The sequence below is a fragment of the Neofelis nebulosa genome, chromosome 17 (assembly GCF_028018385.1).
Source record: "Neofelis nebulosa isolate mNeoNeb1 chromosome 17, mNeoNeb1.pri, whole genome shotgun sequence".
NCBI classification, from domain to species: Eukaryota; Metazoa; Chordata; class Mammalia; order Carnivora; family Felidae; genus Neofelis; species Neofelis nebulosa.
In genome coordinates this window covers 3824186-3840965 of record NC_080798.1, presented here as the reverse complement: position 1 = coordinate 3840965, position 16780 = coordinate 3824186, and the positions used below count along the sequence as shown (strand labels likewise).

At 45.3% G+C, this 16780-nt stretch overlaps 1 protein-coding gene across 1 annotated transcript in view; it reads right to left on the bottom strand.

Annotated features, from left to right (window-relative positions):
• LOC131500104 (leukocyte immunoglobulin-like receptor subfamily B member 3) overlaps positions 1 to 16555 on the bottom strand; it is a 29718-nt gene extending 13163 nt beyond the window's left edge. The window contains exons 1-8 of the mRNA XM_058708844.1: positions 16442 to 16555; positions 16201 to 16236; positions 15750 to 16034; positions 15305 to 15604; positions 14787 to 15068; positions 14182 to 14481; positions 9200 to 9247; positions 8926 to 9058 (exon numbers count right to left, since the gene is read on the bottom strand). Coding sequence (XP_058564827.1) covers positions 8926 to 9058; positions 9200 to 9247; positions 14182 to 14481; positions 14787 to 15068; positions 15305 to 15604; positions 15750 to 16034; positions 16201 to 16236; positions 16442 to 16490 — 1433 coding nt within the window. The 5' untranslated portion in view covers positions 16491 to 16555. The remainder of the gene's footprint in view (positions 1 to 8925; positions 9059 to 9199; positions 9248 to 14181; positions 14482 to 14786; positions 15069 to 15304; positions 15605 to 15749; positions 16035 to 16200; positions 16237 to 16441) is intronic.
• Between the last annotated feature and the right edge of the window lie 225 nt (positions 16556 to 16780).

Here is a 16780-nt window from a genome sequence, read left to right as displayed (position 1 = left end):
TCTTAATCCCTTCACCACCTCCCTTTCAGCAACCACCAGTTTGTCTCTGTATTTAGGAGTCTGGGGTTTTCTTGTTTCTCTCCTTTTTATCTTTGCTTGTTTGGAAAACATGTAAATCTTCATCTAACAAAAAGAAGGCTGGACAGTCAAAAGTAAGCTATGAGAGTCAGGGTATCTTAATACATAATAAACCAGTCCTTCAGTAAAGTGGCAGTGATAATTCAAAAATGTTAACATATTACCACACATCCACAGATTAACTCATCTCCTCAAGGATTAGATCAAATCACCATCTCCATAAGAAGACTCAAATGTACTCACAATAAATCTCATCTAAAACAAAATCATTAAACATGTTCTAAATCAATAAAGTGTCAGTCTGTGGTGTTATTATTATTATTTAGTGAAATTAGCTGCTAGCTATAACCAAAATTGAATATAAAACAAAAATGCTTTTATAAAGAAGTTATTTTTTTCTATTTAAATAATTCATTTACATATAAGATGCAGCACTTATGAACTACAATTGATCTAATCACATCTCCTTGAACTATGTAAGGCATAAATCAATACATAATTGGAAACTTAATGCAACATTTGTCAGATCAAATCTGTGGATGAAAAGGAAATTTGTTTATGAATAGAGAATACATGGGTGCCTGGGTGGCTCAGTGGTTTAAGCATCTAACTGTTGATTTTGATTCAGGTCATGATCTCATGTGTTTGAGGCCCACATGGGGCTCTGTGCTGACAGTGTGGGGTCTCCTTGGGATTCTCTCTCTCCTCTCTCTCTCTGCTCCTTCCATGTTCAGGCTTTCTGTCTCTCTCAAAGTAAATAAATAAACATTCTTTTGCCGTTTATTTATTTTTGAGAGACAGAGAGAGAAAAAGCATGAGCAGGGGAGGGGCAGAGAGGGAGACACAGAATCTGAAGCAGGTTCCAGGCTCTGAGTTGTCAGCACAGCTCAAACCTGTCAGCTCAAACCCAAGAACTGTGAGATCATGACCCGAGCTGAAGTTGAAGGCTTAACTGACTGAGCCACCCAGGCTCCCCAATAAATAAACATTTTTTTAAAAAAGGAGAAATGATACATGCTCAGAGTGATGTCACAGAAATGGTGACGTGGAGACCACAGACTCTGTCCCCTTGCAAATTTCAACAACTGGACAGCTACCCATGAACATAAACAGCGCTGGGAGAGTTCTGGAGTCTACTTGAGAAACGTCAGTCAGTAACACATTGGATGTTGCTAATCACCAAAGAAATGCAAATCAAACCCACCATGAGATATCACCTCACACCAGTATGGCCATTATCAAAGAGAGAAGAGACAACAATGCTGGTGAAGATGTAGAGGAAAGAAGATCCCGTACACTGTTGGTGAGAATATACCTTGGTGGAGCCAAGTATGGAAAGCAATGGGGAGTTTTCCAAAAAAAATTAAAAATGGAACTTCTAGACGTTCTGTTAATCTCACTTTTGGGTATGTATCCAAAGGAAATGAAAACAGGATCTTGAAGAGGTGTCTACACTCCCATGAACATATAGCCGAGACCTGGAAACAACCATATCGATTAATGCCCATCAACGGATGAATGGATAAAAATATGTGGTACATTATCTATCTACCTACCTATCTATCTATCTATCTTATTCAGTCATGAGAAAGAAAGAATTCCTGCCATGTGCAGGAACAAGTGTGGACCTTGAGGGCATTATACTAAGTGAAACAGATCAGACAGAGAAAGACAAATAAATAATGTATGATTTCACTTATGTGTGGAATTTTTTTTTTTAAACGTTTTTTATTTATTTTTGGGACAGAGAGAGACAGAGCATGAACGGGGGAGGGGCAGAGAGAGAGGGAGACACAGAATCGGAAACAGGCTCCAGGCTCCGAGCCATCAGCCCAGAGCCTGACGCGGGGCTCGAACTCACGGACCGCGAGATCGTGACCTGGCTGAAGTCGGACGCTCAACCGACTGCGCCACCCAGGCGCCCCACTTATGTGTGGAATTTTAAAAAGTTAAGCTCCTAGAAGCAGAAACAAAGAAGAGTAAAGCAGTGTTTAGCAGGGGCAGTGTGGCTGGGGGAAATGGGGAGATGATGGTCAAAGGGTACAAGGTTCCGGTTATAAGATGAATGAATTCTGGAGATGTAATGCAGAGCATAGTGATTATAGGGAATAATACTGTATTAAATCCTTGTAAGCTGCTTAGAGAATAGATCTTCAGTATTCTCACCACAAATAAAGAGATGGTAATTATGTGATGTGAGGGAGGAGTTTGCTAAAGCCATGGTGGCAATCACCTTGCAGATTATAAGTGAGTCAATCAACACTTGTACACCTTACATTTTCACAACGTTTATTATCTGTGCTTTCACTCCACTGCACCTCCTTTCCCTTTCAGTCATCCTGTGACTTGAAGCTGAAGTGAGTCTTCCGTAGGCAGCCTATAGTTGGATGTTATTTCTTTCTATCCCTCAGTCATGCTGTCTTTTGATAATCCATTTACGTTGGAAGTGGTTGCTGGTATGTGAAGACTTACTACTGCCATTTAATTAGTTGTTCTGGTTGTTTTGTAGCTTCTTTCATCCTTTCTTACTCACATGAGGGGATAACAGGATCAGAAAGAACAGATTCACAGAATGTCATATATGAGGAATTTTGATGTAGAAATTCCACAGGAAAGGGGAGCTACTTTTTCATCATGAACTTTCTCAAAATCCCCTCACTGGGGGCCAAGAGGAGGCCAGGCATGCTAGTTACAGTTCAATCTTGGACCTATAGGGGGGGACAAGAGACCTATAGGATGCCCACACTACCGTCGAATGGGTAGTGGTTGGATCCTATCTCTGAAGTAACCCTCATGTCCGTATTGATGACCTCCATCTCAGTTAAAAATTGTAGGGCAGGGGCGCCTGGGTGGCGCAGTCGGTTAAGCGTCCGACTTCAGCTCAGGTCACGATCTCACGGTCCATGAGTTCGAGCCCCGCATCGGGCTCTGGGCTGATGGCTCAGAGCCTGGAGCCTGTTTCCGATTCTGTGTCTCCCTCTCTCTCTGCCCTTCCCCCGTTCATGCTCTGTCTCTCTCTGTCCCAAAAATAAATAAAAAGCGTTGGAAAAAAAATTAAAAAAAAAAATTGTAGGGCAGAGGCCCTGTGACCTTTCAGACCAGATGTGAGTCTCACAAGACCCCAATTCTGCCTGCTCCCCACCAAGCCCAAGTCCAGAGAATGAATCTGGCCCTGGAGCACGACGTGGGGGAGGGAGAACCGGGCCTGGGAGTTGGTCCAATTTCAGTTCCAGTTGTGCCTGTGCCTCTTACAGAGAGAGGTTGTGTGATCTGGGTGAGACACTTCCCTTTCCTGAGTTCTGTAAATGGAAAGTTTCTTCCTTCTTTCCACCACCCTGGGAAACAACCAACGTTTAGTGAGTAGTTACCACATCTGGTCATGTCACCAAGCACTGGAGATTCATGTTCTGTAGAAGGATGGTGTTGATAGCCAGCAGTGTCAACCCTCTGACCTTAATCTAACCACTGCGTGATGAGCCGATCTGCATTCCACGTGGTGTTGTGGGTTCTTGGGATCCACTCACACACTCCCTGTAACAAATACATTCATAGCTGAGTGGGAAGAGGCAGCAAGAGTTCTTTGTTGTTTTCAGGGCCTCAGAGGTTTGGGAAGTAGTCTGCTGTGTTCAGATGGGCTCAGTGAGTACATCCCATGAGGACACATGTGTAATTATAACCTAGTGTGTGTGGTGTCTGGGGAGGGAGGAGGTGAACTGGGGTGAGTTTGCCTGTGGGGAGAAGCAGGCCCTGCCTGGTCATCAGCACGTGGAGTATCAGGTATAGACACGTGGGTCTCATGGGAGGAAGGTGGAGACAAGTGGGTGGGTTTTGTGCAGAGGAGGGTTGAGACAGGTATGTTTGGGATCATGAGAATAAAACAGTGCATCAAGGGGTGAGGTCTGGAGTGGGGACCAGAAGGAAGCTGATATGGTAACTCCAACATGATGTCTTGAGTCTTTGTGCTTTACTGTGGTGCTGGACAGGGTCATGGAAAGAGGGTTCCAGGGCAGAGCTGTCTGGACTGTCATCATGTGAGATGGGGGAGTGAGGAATTGAGAGGTGTCCCACACCTGCCTCGGTTGACAGGAGGACCCAATGGGGCTGTCACAGGCTGGGTGACCCCAAGAGAAGAAGGATGGGGAACACTTTTATAATACTGTTTACTGACTTGCAGAGGGAACCACCCCTGGATCTGGGCTTGGGTTTGTAGGTTTGTTTCTCTTTCACACTTTCTCTCTCTGACCTTCTCTTCCTGTAACAGCAGCACCTTCTCTCCATCAAAACCTGAGTCATTCCTGCCTCATCACTGCCTCTTGTCCCCCAGATTAGCTCTTTGTCCACACTGTGAATCCTGTCTTTCACTTGGTGCAAAGCACAAATTGGAGGCAATTAATGCATATTTTCGTTTTGTTTGTTTGTTCATCCATATATCTGTTGGTGGACATTTGGATTATTGCCACTTTTTGTCTCTTGTGAGTCATTTGTGAGCATACATGCGTAACTGTGTGCTTGATTACTTGTATGCAATTCTTTTTTATTTCTGTTTTTCATTGTGGTAAGAGCACTTATCATGAGATCTACTCTCTTTGCAGGTTTCTGTTCCACTAACATATTGTTTGCTACCGGCATGTGGTTGCACAGGGATTTCTAGAATTATCTATGTTGCAGAACTAAAACTTATGCCTAGAAGTGAAATTTCCTGGTTATATGGTAATTCTGGGTTTAACTTTTTAATGATCTGTCAAAGGGTTTTCCACAGTGGCAGTGGCCGATCCATTTCACATTTCCAAAAGCAAAATGTGAGGGTTCAGATTCCTCCACATCCTCAATGACACTTGTATTTTTTTCCCAAATTATAGCCAATATAGTGGGAGCGAAGTCGTATCTCATTGTGCTTTTATTTGAATTTCCTAATGATGAATCAGCTGAGACTCTTTTCATATGCTTGCTGCCCATTTGTGTGTCCTGTTTGTGAAAATGTTTGTTCAAGCCACTTGACTAATTTTTTAAGTTGATTTTTTGTTTGTTTTTGCTGTTGAGTTAAAGGTGTTCTTTATATATTGTGAATACTACTCTCTGGTTAGATATTTGGTTTGTAAATATTTCCTACTATTTTATAGGCTGTCGTTTCCACTTTCTTTAATTTTTTTAATGTTTATTCATTTTTGAGAGAAAGACAGAATGTGAGTGGGGGAGGGGCAGAGAGAGAGGAAGACACAGAACTCAAAGCCGACTTCAGGCTCCTAGCTGTCTGCACAGAGCCAGATGCGGGGCTCGAACTCATGAACTATGAGATCATGACCTGAGCCAAAGTAGAACGCTCAACCAACTGAGCCACCCAGGCACCCCTGTCTTTTCCACTGTTGACTGCACATATATATTTAATTTTTATGAAATTCAATTGATCTGTTTTGTTTCTTTTACTACTTATCTTTTTGGTGTGATATTGAAGGAACTGTTGTCAAGTCAAAGTTATGAAAGTTTAGTCTATGTACTTCTGTCGGACTGTAGAACTTGAGCTCTTATGTCAATCCATTTACAGCTAATTTTTGTGTGTAATGTGTAAGGATCCAGCTTCATTCTCTTGCAGGTGGATATCCAGTTTTCCCAACAAATTTGTGGAAGAGATTATTCTTTCTTCACTGACTGGTCTTGGTACCCTTGTCAAAAGTCAACTTATCATAATGTATAGGTTTATATCTCATACTCCAAAAATGTTCCATGCATCAGTGTATCTGTGTTGATGCCAATAGCACCCTGTTTGATTACACTGTTTTTAGTAAGTTTGAAATCAAGAAGTGTGTTCTCCAACTTCACCCTTTTCTAGATTTGGGGCATTGTGAGTCTTTTGCAAAGTTTTTTAAACATGTTTGTTTATTTTTGAGAGAGAGCAAGCAGGGTAGGGGCAGAGAGAGAGGGAGACAGAATCTGAAGCAGGCTCTACGCTGACAGCAGTGAGCCCGATGTGGTGCTCCAACTCATGAACTGTGAGATATTGACCTGAGCAGAAGTCATACGCTGAACCGACCGAGCCACTGAGGTGCCCCCTTTTGCAAACTTTGCATTAAAGATTTGTCTTTTTCATTTCTGCTGAAACAGCCTTTGGGACTTTGATAGGGATTGAATTGATTTGGTAGATTGCCTGGGAGAGTAGGTATCATCACTTTTACCACATCACTTCTTCCAAGCTGTGATCCTGGGATGCCATTCCATTGACTTAGGTCTTTTCAAATTTCTTTCAGCATATTAAAGAAAAAAAAAAAAACCTAACATGTAAATATTGCACCTTCTCTGCTTAATTCATCCCTGTGTATATTGGGTTGCTTTTGTGATTGAATTATGTCACCCAAATGATACATTCAAGTCTTCATCCCAGGTACCTGTGAATACATGTTTTTTGGAAATAAGGTCTTTATAGATGTCATCAATAAGATAAGATCATATTAAATGAGGATAGAATAATCCTGGTTTTCATAATCTTACATTTTCACTCTCATGTTTGAACATAAAAATACACGATCAGGGGCGCCTGGATGGCGCAGTCGGTTAAGCGTCCGACTTCAGCCAGGTCACGATCTCGCAGTCCGTGAGTTCGAGCCCCGCGTCAGGCTCTGGGCTGATGGCTCGGAGCCTGGAGCCTGTTTCCGATGCTGTGTCTCCCTCTCTCTCTGCCCCTCCCCCGTTCATGCTCTGTCTCTCTCTGTCCCAAAAATAAATAAAAAACGTTGAAAAAAAATTAAAAAAAAATACACGATCATTTGCAATCTATTGGTGTATTTTTACAGATATAGAATGTACAATTTTGTACATCCTACATAGATCATAAGTTTTCTGTGTTTCCTCTTTTCTTGCCTGTGCATATAATCTGATGATGATTTTTGGTTAATATGAGTATCTCTTGTCAGTGTTCTTGTGAATGAATTCTGGTATGTATGTATAATCTCTAAAGTTTGTAGTTCACAGCTACAAGAGCAGTAGTACACAGCTACTAAAGTTTGTAGTTCAAGCTACAAGAGATCACAGCTATGTGTCTCTCGCTGTAAGGAGAGAAGTATAATCCCATCTCTCAATTTCATGTAACTTGCATCCTACAAGTAATGTATTAGGTAGTGTGCTCACGTCCCTCTCCCATGATTGATATTATACTTTTTCTCTTTGCATCTCATCTGGATGTGCTGGAGCTTCGGTCTTGTGATTTCACTGAAACTGCCATAAACAGAAGTAGAAACAATTGTTACATTACACATCAAATACTGGGAAACACCAGTGCACTTTGGGGCCAGCAGAGTGGCATTAAAGGGATCCTATGTTGGCTTGTACTGTTTTGTGACATCAGTTCTGCACATGGCTCCCCATCGGGAACCTCACAGTGGCACTTTGTTATTGCTTATGAAGGGAGAAGATACACCAGAGACACTGGTCAATGCCACAAATTAGCATTTTGCACAGTGGGTTTCTCAGAGGCAGTGCAGACCAGGTGATGGAAGTGAAGCGATGCATAGAAGTTGTTGGGTATTTTGTGGATTTATCTCATTCAGGCTGCGTCTTTTTACCTGATTTATGATTCTTTAAAACAGCCTGCATTAAAACATGAATAGACACTTCTCGAAAGAAGACATCCAGATGGCCAACAGGCACATGAAAAGATGCTCAACATCACTCCTCATCAGGGAAATACAAATCAAAACCACACTGAGATATCACCTCATGCCGGTTAGAGTGGCTAAAATGAACAAATCGGGAAAATGTGGAGAAACGGGAACCCTCTTGCACTGTTGGTGGGAATGCAAACTGGTGCAGCCACTCTGGAAAACAGTGTGGAGGTTCCTCAAAAAATTAAAAATAGATCTACCCTATGACCCAGCAATAGCACTCCTAGGAATTTACCCAAGGGATACAGGAGTACTGATGCATAGGGGCACTTGTACCCCAATGTTTATAGCAGCACTCTCAACAATAGCCAAATTATGGAAAGAGCCTAAATGTGCATCAGCTGATGAATGGATAAAGAAATTGTGGTTTATATATACAATGGAATACTACTTGGCAATGAGAAAGAATGAAATATGGCCTTTTGTAGCAATGTGGATGGAACTGGAGAGTGTTATGCTAAGTGAAATAAGTCATACAGAGAAATACAGATACCATATGTTTTCTCTCTTTTGTGGATCCTGAGAAACTTAACAGAAGACCATGGGGGAAGGGAAGGAAAAAAAAAAGTTAGAGAGAGAGGGAGACAAACCATAAGAGACTCTTAAAAACTGAGAATAAACTGAGGGTTGATAGGGGGTGGGAGGGAGGGGAGGGTGGGTGATGGGCATTGAGGAGGGCACCTGTTGGGATGAGCACTGGGTGTTGTATGGAAACCAATTTGACAATAAATTCCATATTAAAAATAAATAAATAAATAAATAATTGATTCATTCATTTGATAATCTCAAAAAATAAAATAAAATAAGACAGCCTGCATTATCTGAACTGAAGGGATGGAGACCTCTTCATGGACCTCAAGGTACATGGTGATTAGAAGTGGAGGAAAATGGGTTACTTAAAACTGTGCCAGAGCGTGATGGTATATGGAGGTGTGGAGTGATATCTACAATGCGGGATATAAGCTGGTTTCAGTGAAAGGGGAAAGACAAGAGCCAGTCAAGACAACCCAACCATGGTTGGGAAGGAGAGTCCACAGTTTAATGGCAGAACAGTCCAGGCATTTTCCCTGTACACGAGCCATGAGTCCTCCTCCTCACAATGACGAGTGAGGAGTTCACACGGCACAGGACCCACATACGATTGCAGAAATTCCCGGGCACACTAACTGTTGGCATTGTTGTCTCTTGTGTTTACCTCCTGGCCTCATCTTGGATTCTCCTCTGACTGGAGTGATCCTGAAATAGTAGAATCCCAAGGACCACCAGAATCAAGCCAGCCATGCCCATGCGGATGAGATTCTCCACTGTGTAATCTTTGGAGTGGGAGTCTAGGAATTGAGGGAAAAAGAGGACACTGAGGTCAGGGAGACAAAAATTGTCCTGATGCTGGATGTCCACTCAGAGCACCCGCCTCTTCTTGACAAGACTTCACATTCCACACCAGTCCCATGACAGGTTTGCCTACTCACCACTGTTGGGGTCTGACTTGTTTTGTGATGGGAGGATGGTGTCAGCTGCTTTTGGGAACCAATAAAAAGTGGGGGAAGATGAGAAGCTGAATGAACTCAAACTTATCCCCTGGCCTGTGGGTTCTTCTATCTCCCCCACTTCTCATGATATAACTATTATGTAGTCCCTAAGCATACCCTCTGTTCTCATTGGATTATTTCTGTCTCCCTGTGTTTTGTGAATTGCAACTTTCTTCTGACTTTTTGGAGCAGAGCTTTGCTGTGCAGAAACACTTGAACCCCTGTATTCTCCTGTTCATTCTAGGTACAGGACCATGCAAGGTAAGTTGTAGGTGTAAAAGCTTGTATTTATTCAACAACTGAGCACCCAGGATCCATGGATGAGGGGTTGGTTTTCACGGGAACCTGAATTTCAGGTGCACAGAAGGTTGAAACTCTGGGGAAGGTTCCCTTTCACTCTGTCTCCAGCAGCTTCCTTCCTCCAGGTCAGACTTTCAATCTTCACTTGCAAATTCCTCATCCAGATGTTCTTTCATTAAATCATTCTTCATATAGATAGGTATACTTACAGTGTGACACATACACACACATATGCAGATTCATAATATTTTCTAAATGGTGTTATCAACTTAGTGGGACATTAAATGGTATTTCTGCCTGGGATTGTGATTCTCTGTGAGTCTATGTATGCAGGTAGTTCTGAACAGTGTCACAGAGAAGGCCTCACTTGGAGGTGACATTTCAGCTTAATCCTTAATAGGAGAAGACTGAAGGGAGTCACATGAGGACCAGAAAAGGTGAGTCACAGGCTTTGGGAAGAGCAGGTCCTCAAAAAGTTCTAAGCATGCTTTTCAGTAAGGAATGAAGCCATGTCTGTGGTTGTATGAGGGTCTAGAAGAGAACAGGGAGGTGGCATGTAGGGGCCTGGTGACACGAAATGGACCAGGTGTGACAAGATAGATGAGGGAAGTTCCATCATCACCATTATCATCACCATCCCATCATCACCATCATCACCATAATCACCATCACTGCCATCATCAGCATCATTATCACCATAACTACAATCACGGTCATTACCACCACCATGTTCATCATCACCACCATCATCACCAGCTTCATCATCATCAAAATTGGTATCATCACCTTCATTATCATCACCACCACCACCATTATCATCATATTCATCACCATTACCAGCATATTCCACATCATCACCATCATTATCATCATCATCATCATCATCATCACCATCACCACCATCATCACCATCACCACCGTCATCATCATCATGACCACTATCAAAATAACCACCATCATATTCAACATCATCACCATCATCATTGCTATCAACACCACCATCATCATGACTGTGACCACTGTCATAATCACCACCGTCATATTCATCATCATCAATATTATTACCATCCTTCTCCTCCTCCTTCAATTCCTCCTCTTTCTCTTCTCCCTACTCATCTCACTCTTTCCTTGTGTTTCTCTCTTTATCTGCCATGAAGAACTCTAGAAACTGCTGTAAGGGTTCAAGGAGAGAGGACTAATTATTTGATTTTTATCTTAAAATATAACCTTTCTTCTCTCCATATAAATGTCCAGAACCAAAGACATCACAGTCTTGATCTCAAAGTCATAAGGAAGAGAAAATCAGTGGTGTTAGCAAACTGGGTGAGCAAAAAATTTAAGTAATCCTTCAACTATATTTTAACTGCTTTGACCTAAAAATGAAAAAAAAAATGATTTCAAAAAACAAAAACCAATTTCAGGTCACTGCTTTTTATAATCTCCATGTAAAAATTTTGAGTAAGCTTATATAATTCAGAAAGTAAGAATTAGGTGCCTGGGTGACTCAATCAGTTAAGTGTCCGACTTCAGCTCAGGTCATGATCTCACGGTTTGTGAGTTCAAGCCCCACGTCAGGCTCTGTGCTGATAGCTTGGAGCCTGGAGCCTGCTTCACATTCTGTGTCTCCCTCTCTCCATGCCCCTCTCCCACTTTCACTCTGTCTCTCTCTCTCTCAAAAATAAATAAACATTAAATTGAAAAAAAAAAGAATGAATGACATATGTCATCAGAGTGTTTGAATGATAGATGTCATAGAACAAGTCAAGAGCCTTCAGTGTATCTCACCATGGCCAAATTTAAGGAGAAAATATAATTGTTCATGAGATGTTCAGTTGTCTGGAGAAAAATTCCTTGTTCGTTGTTTAAAAATGATTTTTTTTCCCTAATAAAACCCTGAAGTAATGGAAAAATAAACTGAAATAGATAAGTCAGTAGTTCTATGCTTAGAAAATAGAAATTTTTGCTGTGTTTGCCTGAAAAGAATTTGAGTGATAAAAGAAGGTATTTCCTTAAAAGGACCTTCACATCCATCTTAACATTTTACGTTGATATCGGTATCATGTGGTATTTAATGCAAATAGAATATATGTATAATCTGGCAATTAAGAGGCGAGATTTCAATTTTCTTGTGATGGATGTAATTATTATCAGTAAGTCAGAAGGGCTCCATTGAAAAATAATTGATTTCTTAGAAATATAAAATAAAAATTATAGTAAATAACATTTAAAACCAAACAAACCCAAAATAGACAAATTAATAAAAAGATTTTTAAAAAGCAAACAGGTGACTAAATTACTCCTGGGAGCCGTGTGTGGCCCCACTTGGTCTCGGTTGTGCCCCGAGTGGCACAAAGGCCCCCAGGTCTGCACAGGGGGCATCAGAATGGTGCCCACAGGAGGGAAGGCTCTTCTCTAGGGGAGTGTCCCATGGAGGCTGACACCACCGTTCAGATTCTGAGATAGAGGCATCAGGAGGTGAGTAGGAGGCCTCTGTCTACTCATGATCATCCTCATTCATCCACGCTTCATCCAGCCCACCTAACTCTCATCTCCGCTGAAACTGCAGAATCAGGGACACCTGGTGTGGAAGCCCCTGCTCTTTCCACCCTCTCCTGGGCTGGACCCTCCTCTTTGGAGGCCTCCAGATCCACACATTTGTCACTGTCTCAGGCTTTCCTAAAGGCTGGCTCTGAGCTGATGGAACTCAGAAAGGTCATCCACTCAGATGAGATTCTCTGCTGTGTAATCTTGGCTGTTTGAGGCTAGTGAATGTGGACAAAGTGATTGTTGTGATCAGGGCAGACTGAAATCATGCTGGGATGCCTGTGTGTCCACTGTGTCACCTGCATTCATTGACAGAATTTGAACCTGTCAGCCCAGTGCTAAAATCAAGAATTTCTCCTCACTCATCTTCTTGGAGTCTGGCTTGTTTTGTGATGGGCTGAGGGTATCAACTACTCATGAGAGTCAAAAATAGAGTGTGGTTGAGAAGACATAGGAGTGCATAAGTAATCTCTTCTCTCATGTCGAGGGAGTCCCTGAAACTAGCTAATGACAATCTCAATGACTGGAGGGAAGCATCTCCAGCGTCTCATCTTCCATCTAATTAGGAGGCAAAAAATAAACATTTGAGGCTTCATTTTGCTCTGAGAATCAGGAGTGTGATGGAGTGAAAGTCTGGGTACCTTATCATTCCTTCACATCAGCCAGCTCCTCATCATCCCTGATTTGTGACTGTATTATTTCCAAAGCAGTTTTATTCTTTGACTATCAATTTATTCTTTTTGAAAATAAATGATGGATTCTACACCACATATCAGGCATTTTTTTAGGAGCGAGGATTACCATAACTCACATTGCTTCTAATTATTCAGTTTGTCATCTAGGTATGAAGACTGATAAGAAATGCAAAATAAAGATAAATGACAAAATAAAAATGCAGATGGACACATGAACAAAAATATAGAGAGCTACAGATATGAGATAGGTTTTGATCAAATGACGACAGAAATATCAAGAAATAACAAGTACCACTCAGATGGGAGGAGAGAATAGGAAACATGAAATCTTATGAGAGATGTTTTGAAGGATGGCCTGATCCAGCTGACAATCGGGTGCTCACGGAAATTGGGGAGAAATCCAGCCTTTCCCTCCTTCCTTCCAAAAAATGTCAGTGGTTACTGAAGTCCCAAGAGAGAGGAATTCCACCGAATTTACTGACACCAAAGTTCAGAACCGATTTAGTCTTTTAAATTGGGGATGGGATTCTGCCTTTGACAACTGAGAGAACAAACTCTCAGATCTGAGTAGGATTTTGTCAATGTCTCAGTGAAGAGTGGCTGAACTGACACAACCTGCGTTATGACTTCCAGTGGACCCCCATCCTCCTGACCAGAAAATGAGAGATGCCCCTACTCTGCCCTTCATATTGTGGACCTATTTCCATAGGTGCCACGATCCTCTTATTTTCTAGATATCAGCACCAAGGACAGAGGCGGAGTCTGCTCTTTTCTCTGCACTCAAATGGGCTTCTTCTCCCTCATGCATTTCCCCTCACACTGACTACCACCCAGTGGGCACCAATGAGCTCAATGCTGCTGCACACATGAGGCCCCTCCCTTCACTTCCCACCTCCCCTGGCCCCAGGTCCTGTGGGAATGGCCTCTCTGTAAATATTCGAAGTGCAGAGGAAAAGCAAAGTTCAGCCTAGGACTGGGGAGGCTGTGTTTCCTCTAGGCTAAGAAGATTCTGTTCCTGGCAGACATGAGGATTGTCCATGGGGGTGACGCTCTGCAGATTCCTAATGCTATCTGGAACAGGAAGGAGGCTGTGGGCTGTGGTCCTCATGTCCCCCTCAGCACCACTGCTCTGCTCAAAGCTCGTCCTTTAAACTCTTCAGTCTCCTCCCTGCAACCACCTGGTGCTGCCCTGTCCCTCTTGTGGCAGTAACACATGGAGACGGCATGGGGCTCCCCATCTTTTCCATCCCCTGTGGGGAGGGATCACCCGGTGGCTGATCCCCCTGTTATTCCTCCTCTCCATCCCATCCCAAAGCTGTCTCGTAACAGGGCAGTGACCCAAGTGTCTGGGTCCAAAATGGACACAGAGTCTGGGTTCCTCACCTGAGACCAGCAGCTCCAGGGGGTCACTGGGGTGTGACAACAGGTAGGGAGAGGTGCTGGATGAGGCGTAGCACCTGTAGGTCCCCTCATGGTCTGAGGTCACAGGACTCATGTTGAAGTTGACCTGATAAGGTGCAGTTGTGTCCTGCAGACGAATGTGCTGGGGAGGAGCAGGTGACCCCTCCTTGGACAGGTAGAAGGTGTCGAGCCAGATTTCCGAGCGACACTGCAGGGTCACACTCTCTCCCCAGGACACTGAGGGCCCCGGCTGGGCCGAGAGGGACGGTTTCCTGTACAGGCCTGCGGGAGGGAAATTCATGACGTGTATAGATCTGCTTCCCCCTTCACACACCCTTGACCCTGAGCTGGGTGATGACTGTCCTCTCTTCTGGGACTCTGTGTGACTCCCTTTCAGCTCCTCTTGTCTCTTTTATGAGTGTCCTTTATTTCCTTGGCCCTCACTGTCCGTTTCTCAGTCTCTTTCCTTAGACCACAGCCCCATCTCAGCCTCTGCTTCTGAGTCTCTGCCTGGATCCCATCACCCCAAGGGGTGACCATGTGTCCAGCGCCCTGAGCAGACTGGTCAAGGGGAGGGGGCTCCTCACTTGTGATCAGGATGTCCAAGGGGGCACTCGGGACCGACCATGTGGAAGAGAGGTTTTGTCCACCATAACATCTGTAGTGGCCCCCGTGGGAGGGGGTCACACAGCCCAGGGAGAAGTTGGGGCTGGGCTGCCCATCTAGACACACGGGAGGTGTGAGCCCCTCATCCTTCATCAGAGCGAATGTGTCAAATCCAGCCTCAGAGTGACACTGGAGGGTCAGGTTGTCTCCAGGCTGCACTAGTGAGCCCAACTGGGCTGAGAGGGTGGGCTCCCTGTAGGCACCTAGACGGGAGGGGACAGAGGCACCAGGGGATGCACACCCCACGTTGGCCCCAGGGCCTGAGGCGAGGCTGTCATGAGCACCCCCCTCCACCATAGCTTCCATCTGTCGTCTGACTTCAGGAGGCCAGGGCCCCACCCACTTTCTATCACCCCCAGGGCTCCACTGGGCACACGGCTTAGGTCAGTCATTTGGGCCCAGGAAGTAGGTGGGGCAGGGCAGGGCAGGGGCCCCTCACCTGTGACCTGAAGGTGCAGAGGGTCACTGGGGAGTGACCACACATACGGGTAGGAAGCTGGAGAAACGTAGCACCTGTAGGTCCCCCCATGGGAGATGCTCACGGGGCCCACAGGGAACAGTGCCTGACTCTTCTCACGAGGGAACTTCAATTCCAGGGGTCGGGGCGCGTCAGCTCCCCCCTCCTTCAGCAGACGGAAGGTTTGCCCTGGGTACTGTGAGCTACAGGAGAGGGACACGTTCCCTCCTGAGGACACCACAGGGCCTGGGATGGCTGAGAGGGAGGGTGGGTTGTACACTCCTGAGGGAGAAGGAGGGGCAGTGTTAAAGGGGCCATCGCCCCACGTACCCCAGTGTGGACAGTGAGCGAGAGTCCCCTGAGGCCACACTCTGTTCCCTTCCACCTGGAGGAGGGGCCCCAGGGGAGGGGCCAGCTTCTGCCTTACCTGTCACCACCAGGGGCAGGAGGTCACTCCGCTGTGACCAGCCGTTCCTGCTGTGATATTGACACTGGTATCGCCCTGCATTGTGCGGACTCATGAATCCAAGGGAGAAACTGGCCTTGTTGCTGGAATCCTGTGAGATCTCCATGGACGTGGGTTCAGAGACCCTCTCTTTATACAGATAGTAGACATCAGCCTGGAGAGATGCCTGACACCAGATGGTCACAGGGGTCCCCCTGGTGACATTGGGGCTGGGGTCAGCCCTGATGGAGGGTTTGGGAAGGTACCCTGGAAAGGAGTCAGATGGGGAATTGCAAGGGTGCCCTTCTCCCCTGTTTCCCACCTGTCACGCCAAGGCCCCTCCCGGACTGGTCACCATCAGCCCAGACCCTCTGTGCCCCCCAGCTGCCCAGCGGGTTGTTGGGTGGAAACAGGAGGTCTGGGGAGCACTCACCTGCCTGTACCTGGTCCCATGGACCCCGACACAGCCCTGGAAGAGAGTTCCCTGTGAGAGTGTCCCCCCACCCGCATGTAGCTGTTCCAGGCCCAGTCAGGTCCAATGACCACGGGGGTCACTGTCTCGCCCCCAGAAGTCCTGCCCCCAACATGCCTCCCAAGTCCTGAGGTCTCTCAGGGCCCAGGGCCTGGGGGCAGGGCGGGAGCCACCCATCCCTCCTCTTGTCCAGAAAGCTCACCGAGACACAGAAGGGCGGTGAGGGTCTGGGTCCTGACGCTGCCTCCCATGGTCCCAGCGGTGCAGACAGACAGCTTAAAAGTCCTCAGAGTCCACAGGACAGACACATGCCCAGGCTCTGTGGTCCCCATCATGGGTTCCTCACGAGAGGCCTTACAGGAAGGGGAACACCCCCTCCGGGGCCTTGCTCTGCTCTCCCTGAAGGACGCCCGACAGCAGAGGCCCTGTGACCTTTCAGACCAGATGTGAGTCTCACCAGACCCCACGCGACCCTGCCGCTCTGCCTGTTCCCCGCCAAGCCCAAGTCCAGAGAGCGACTCTGGTCACAGAAGCCAAGGTC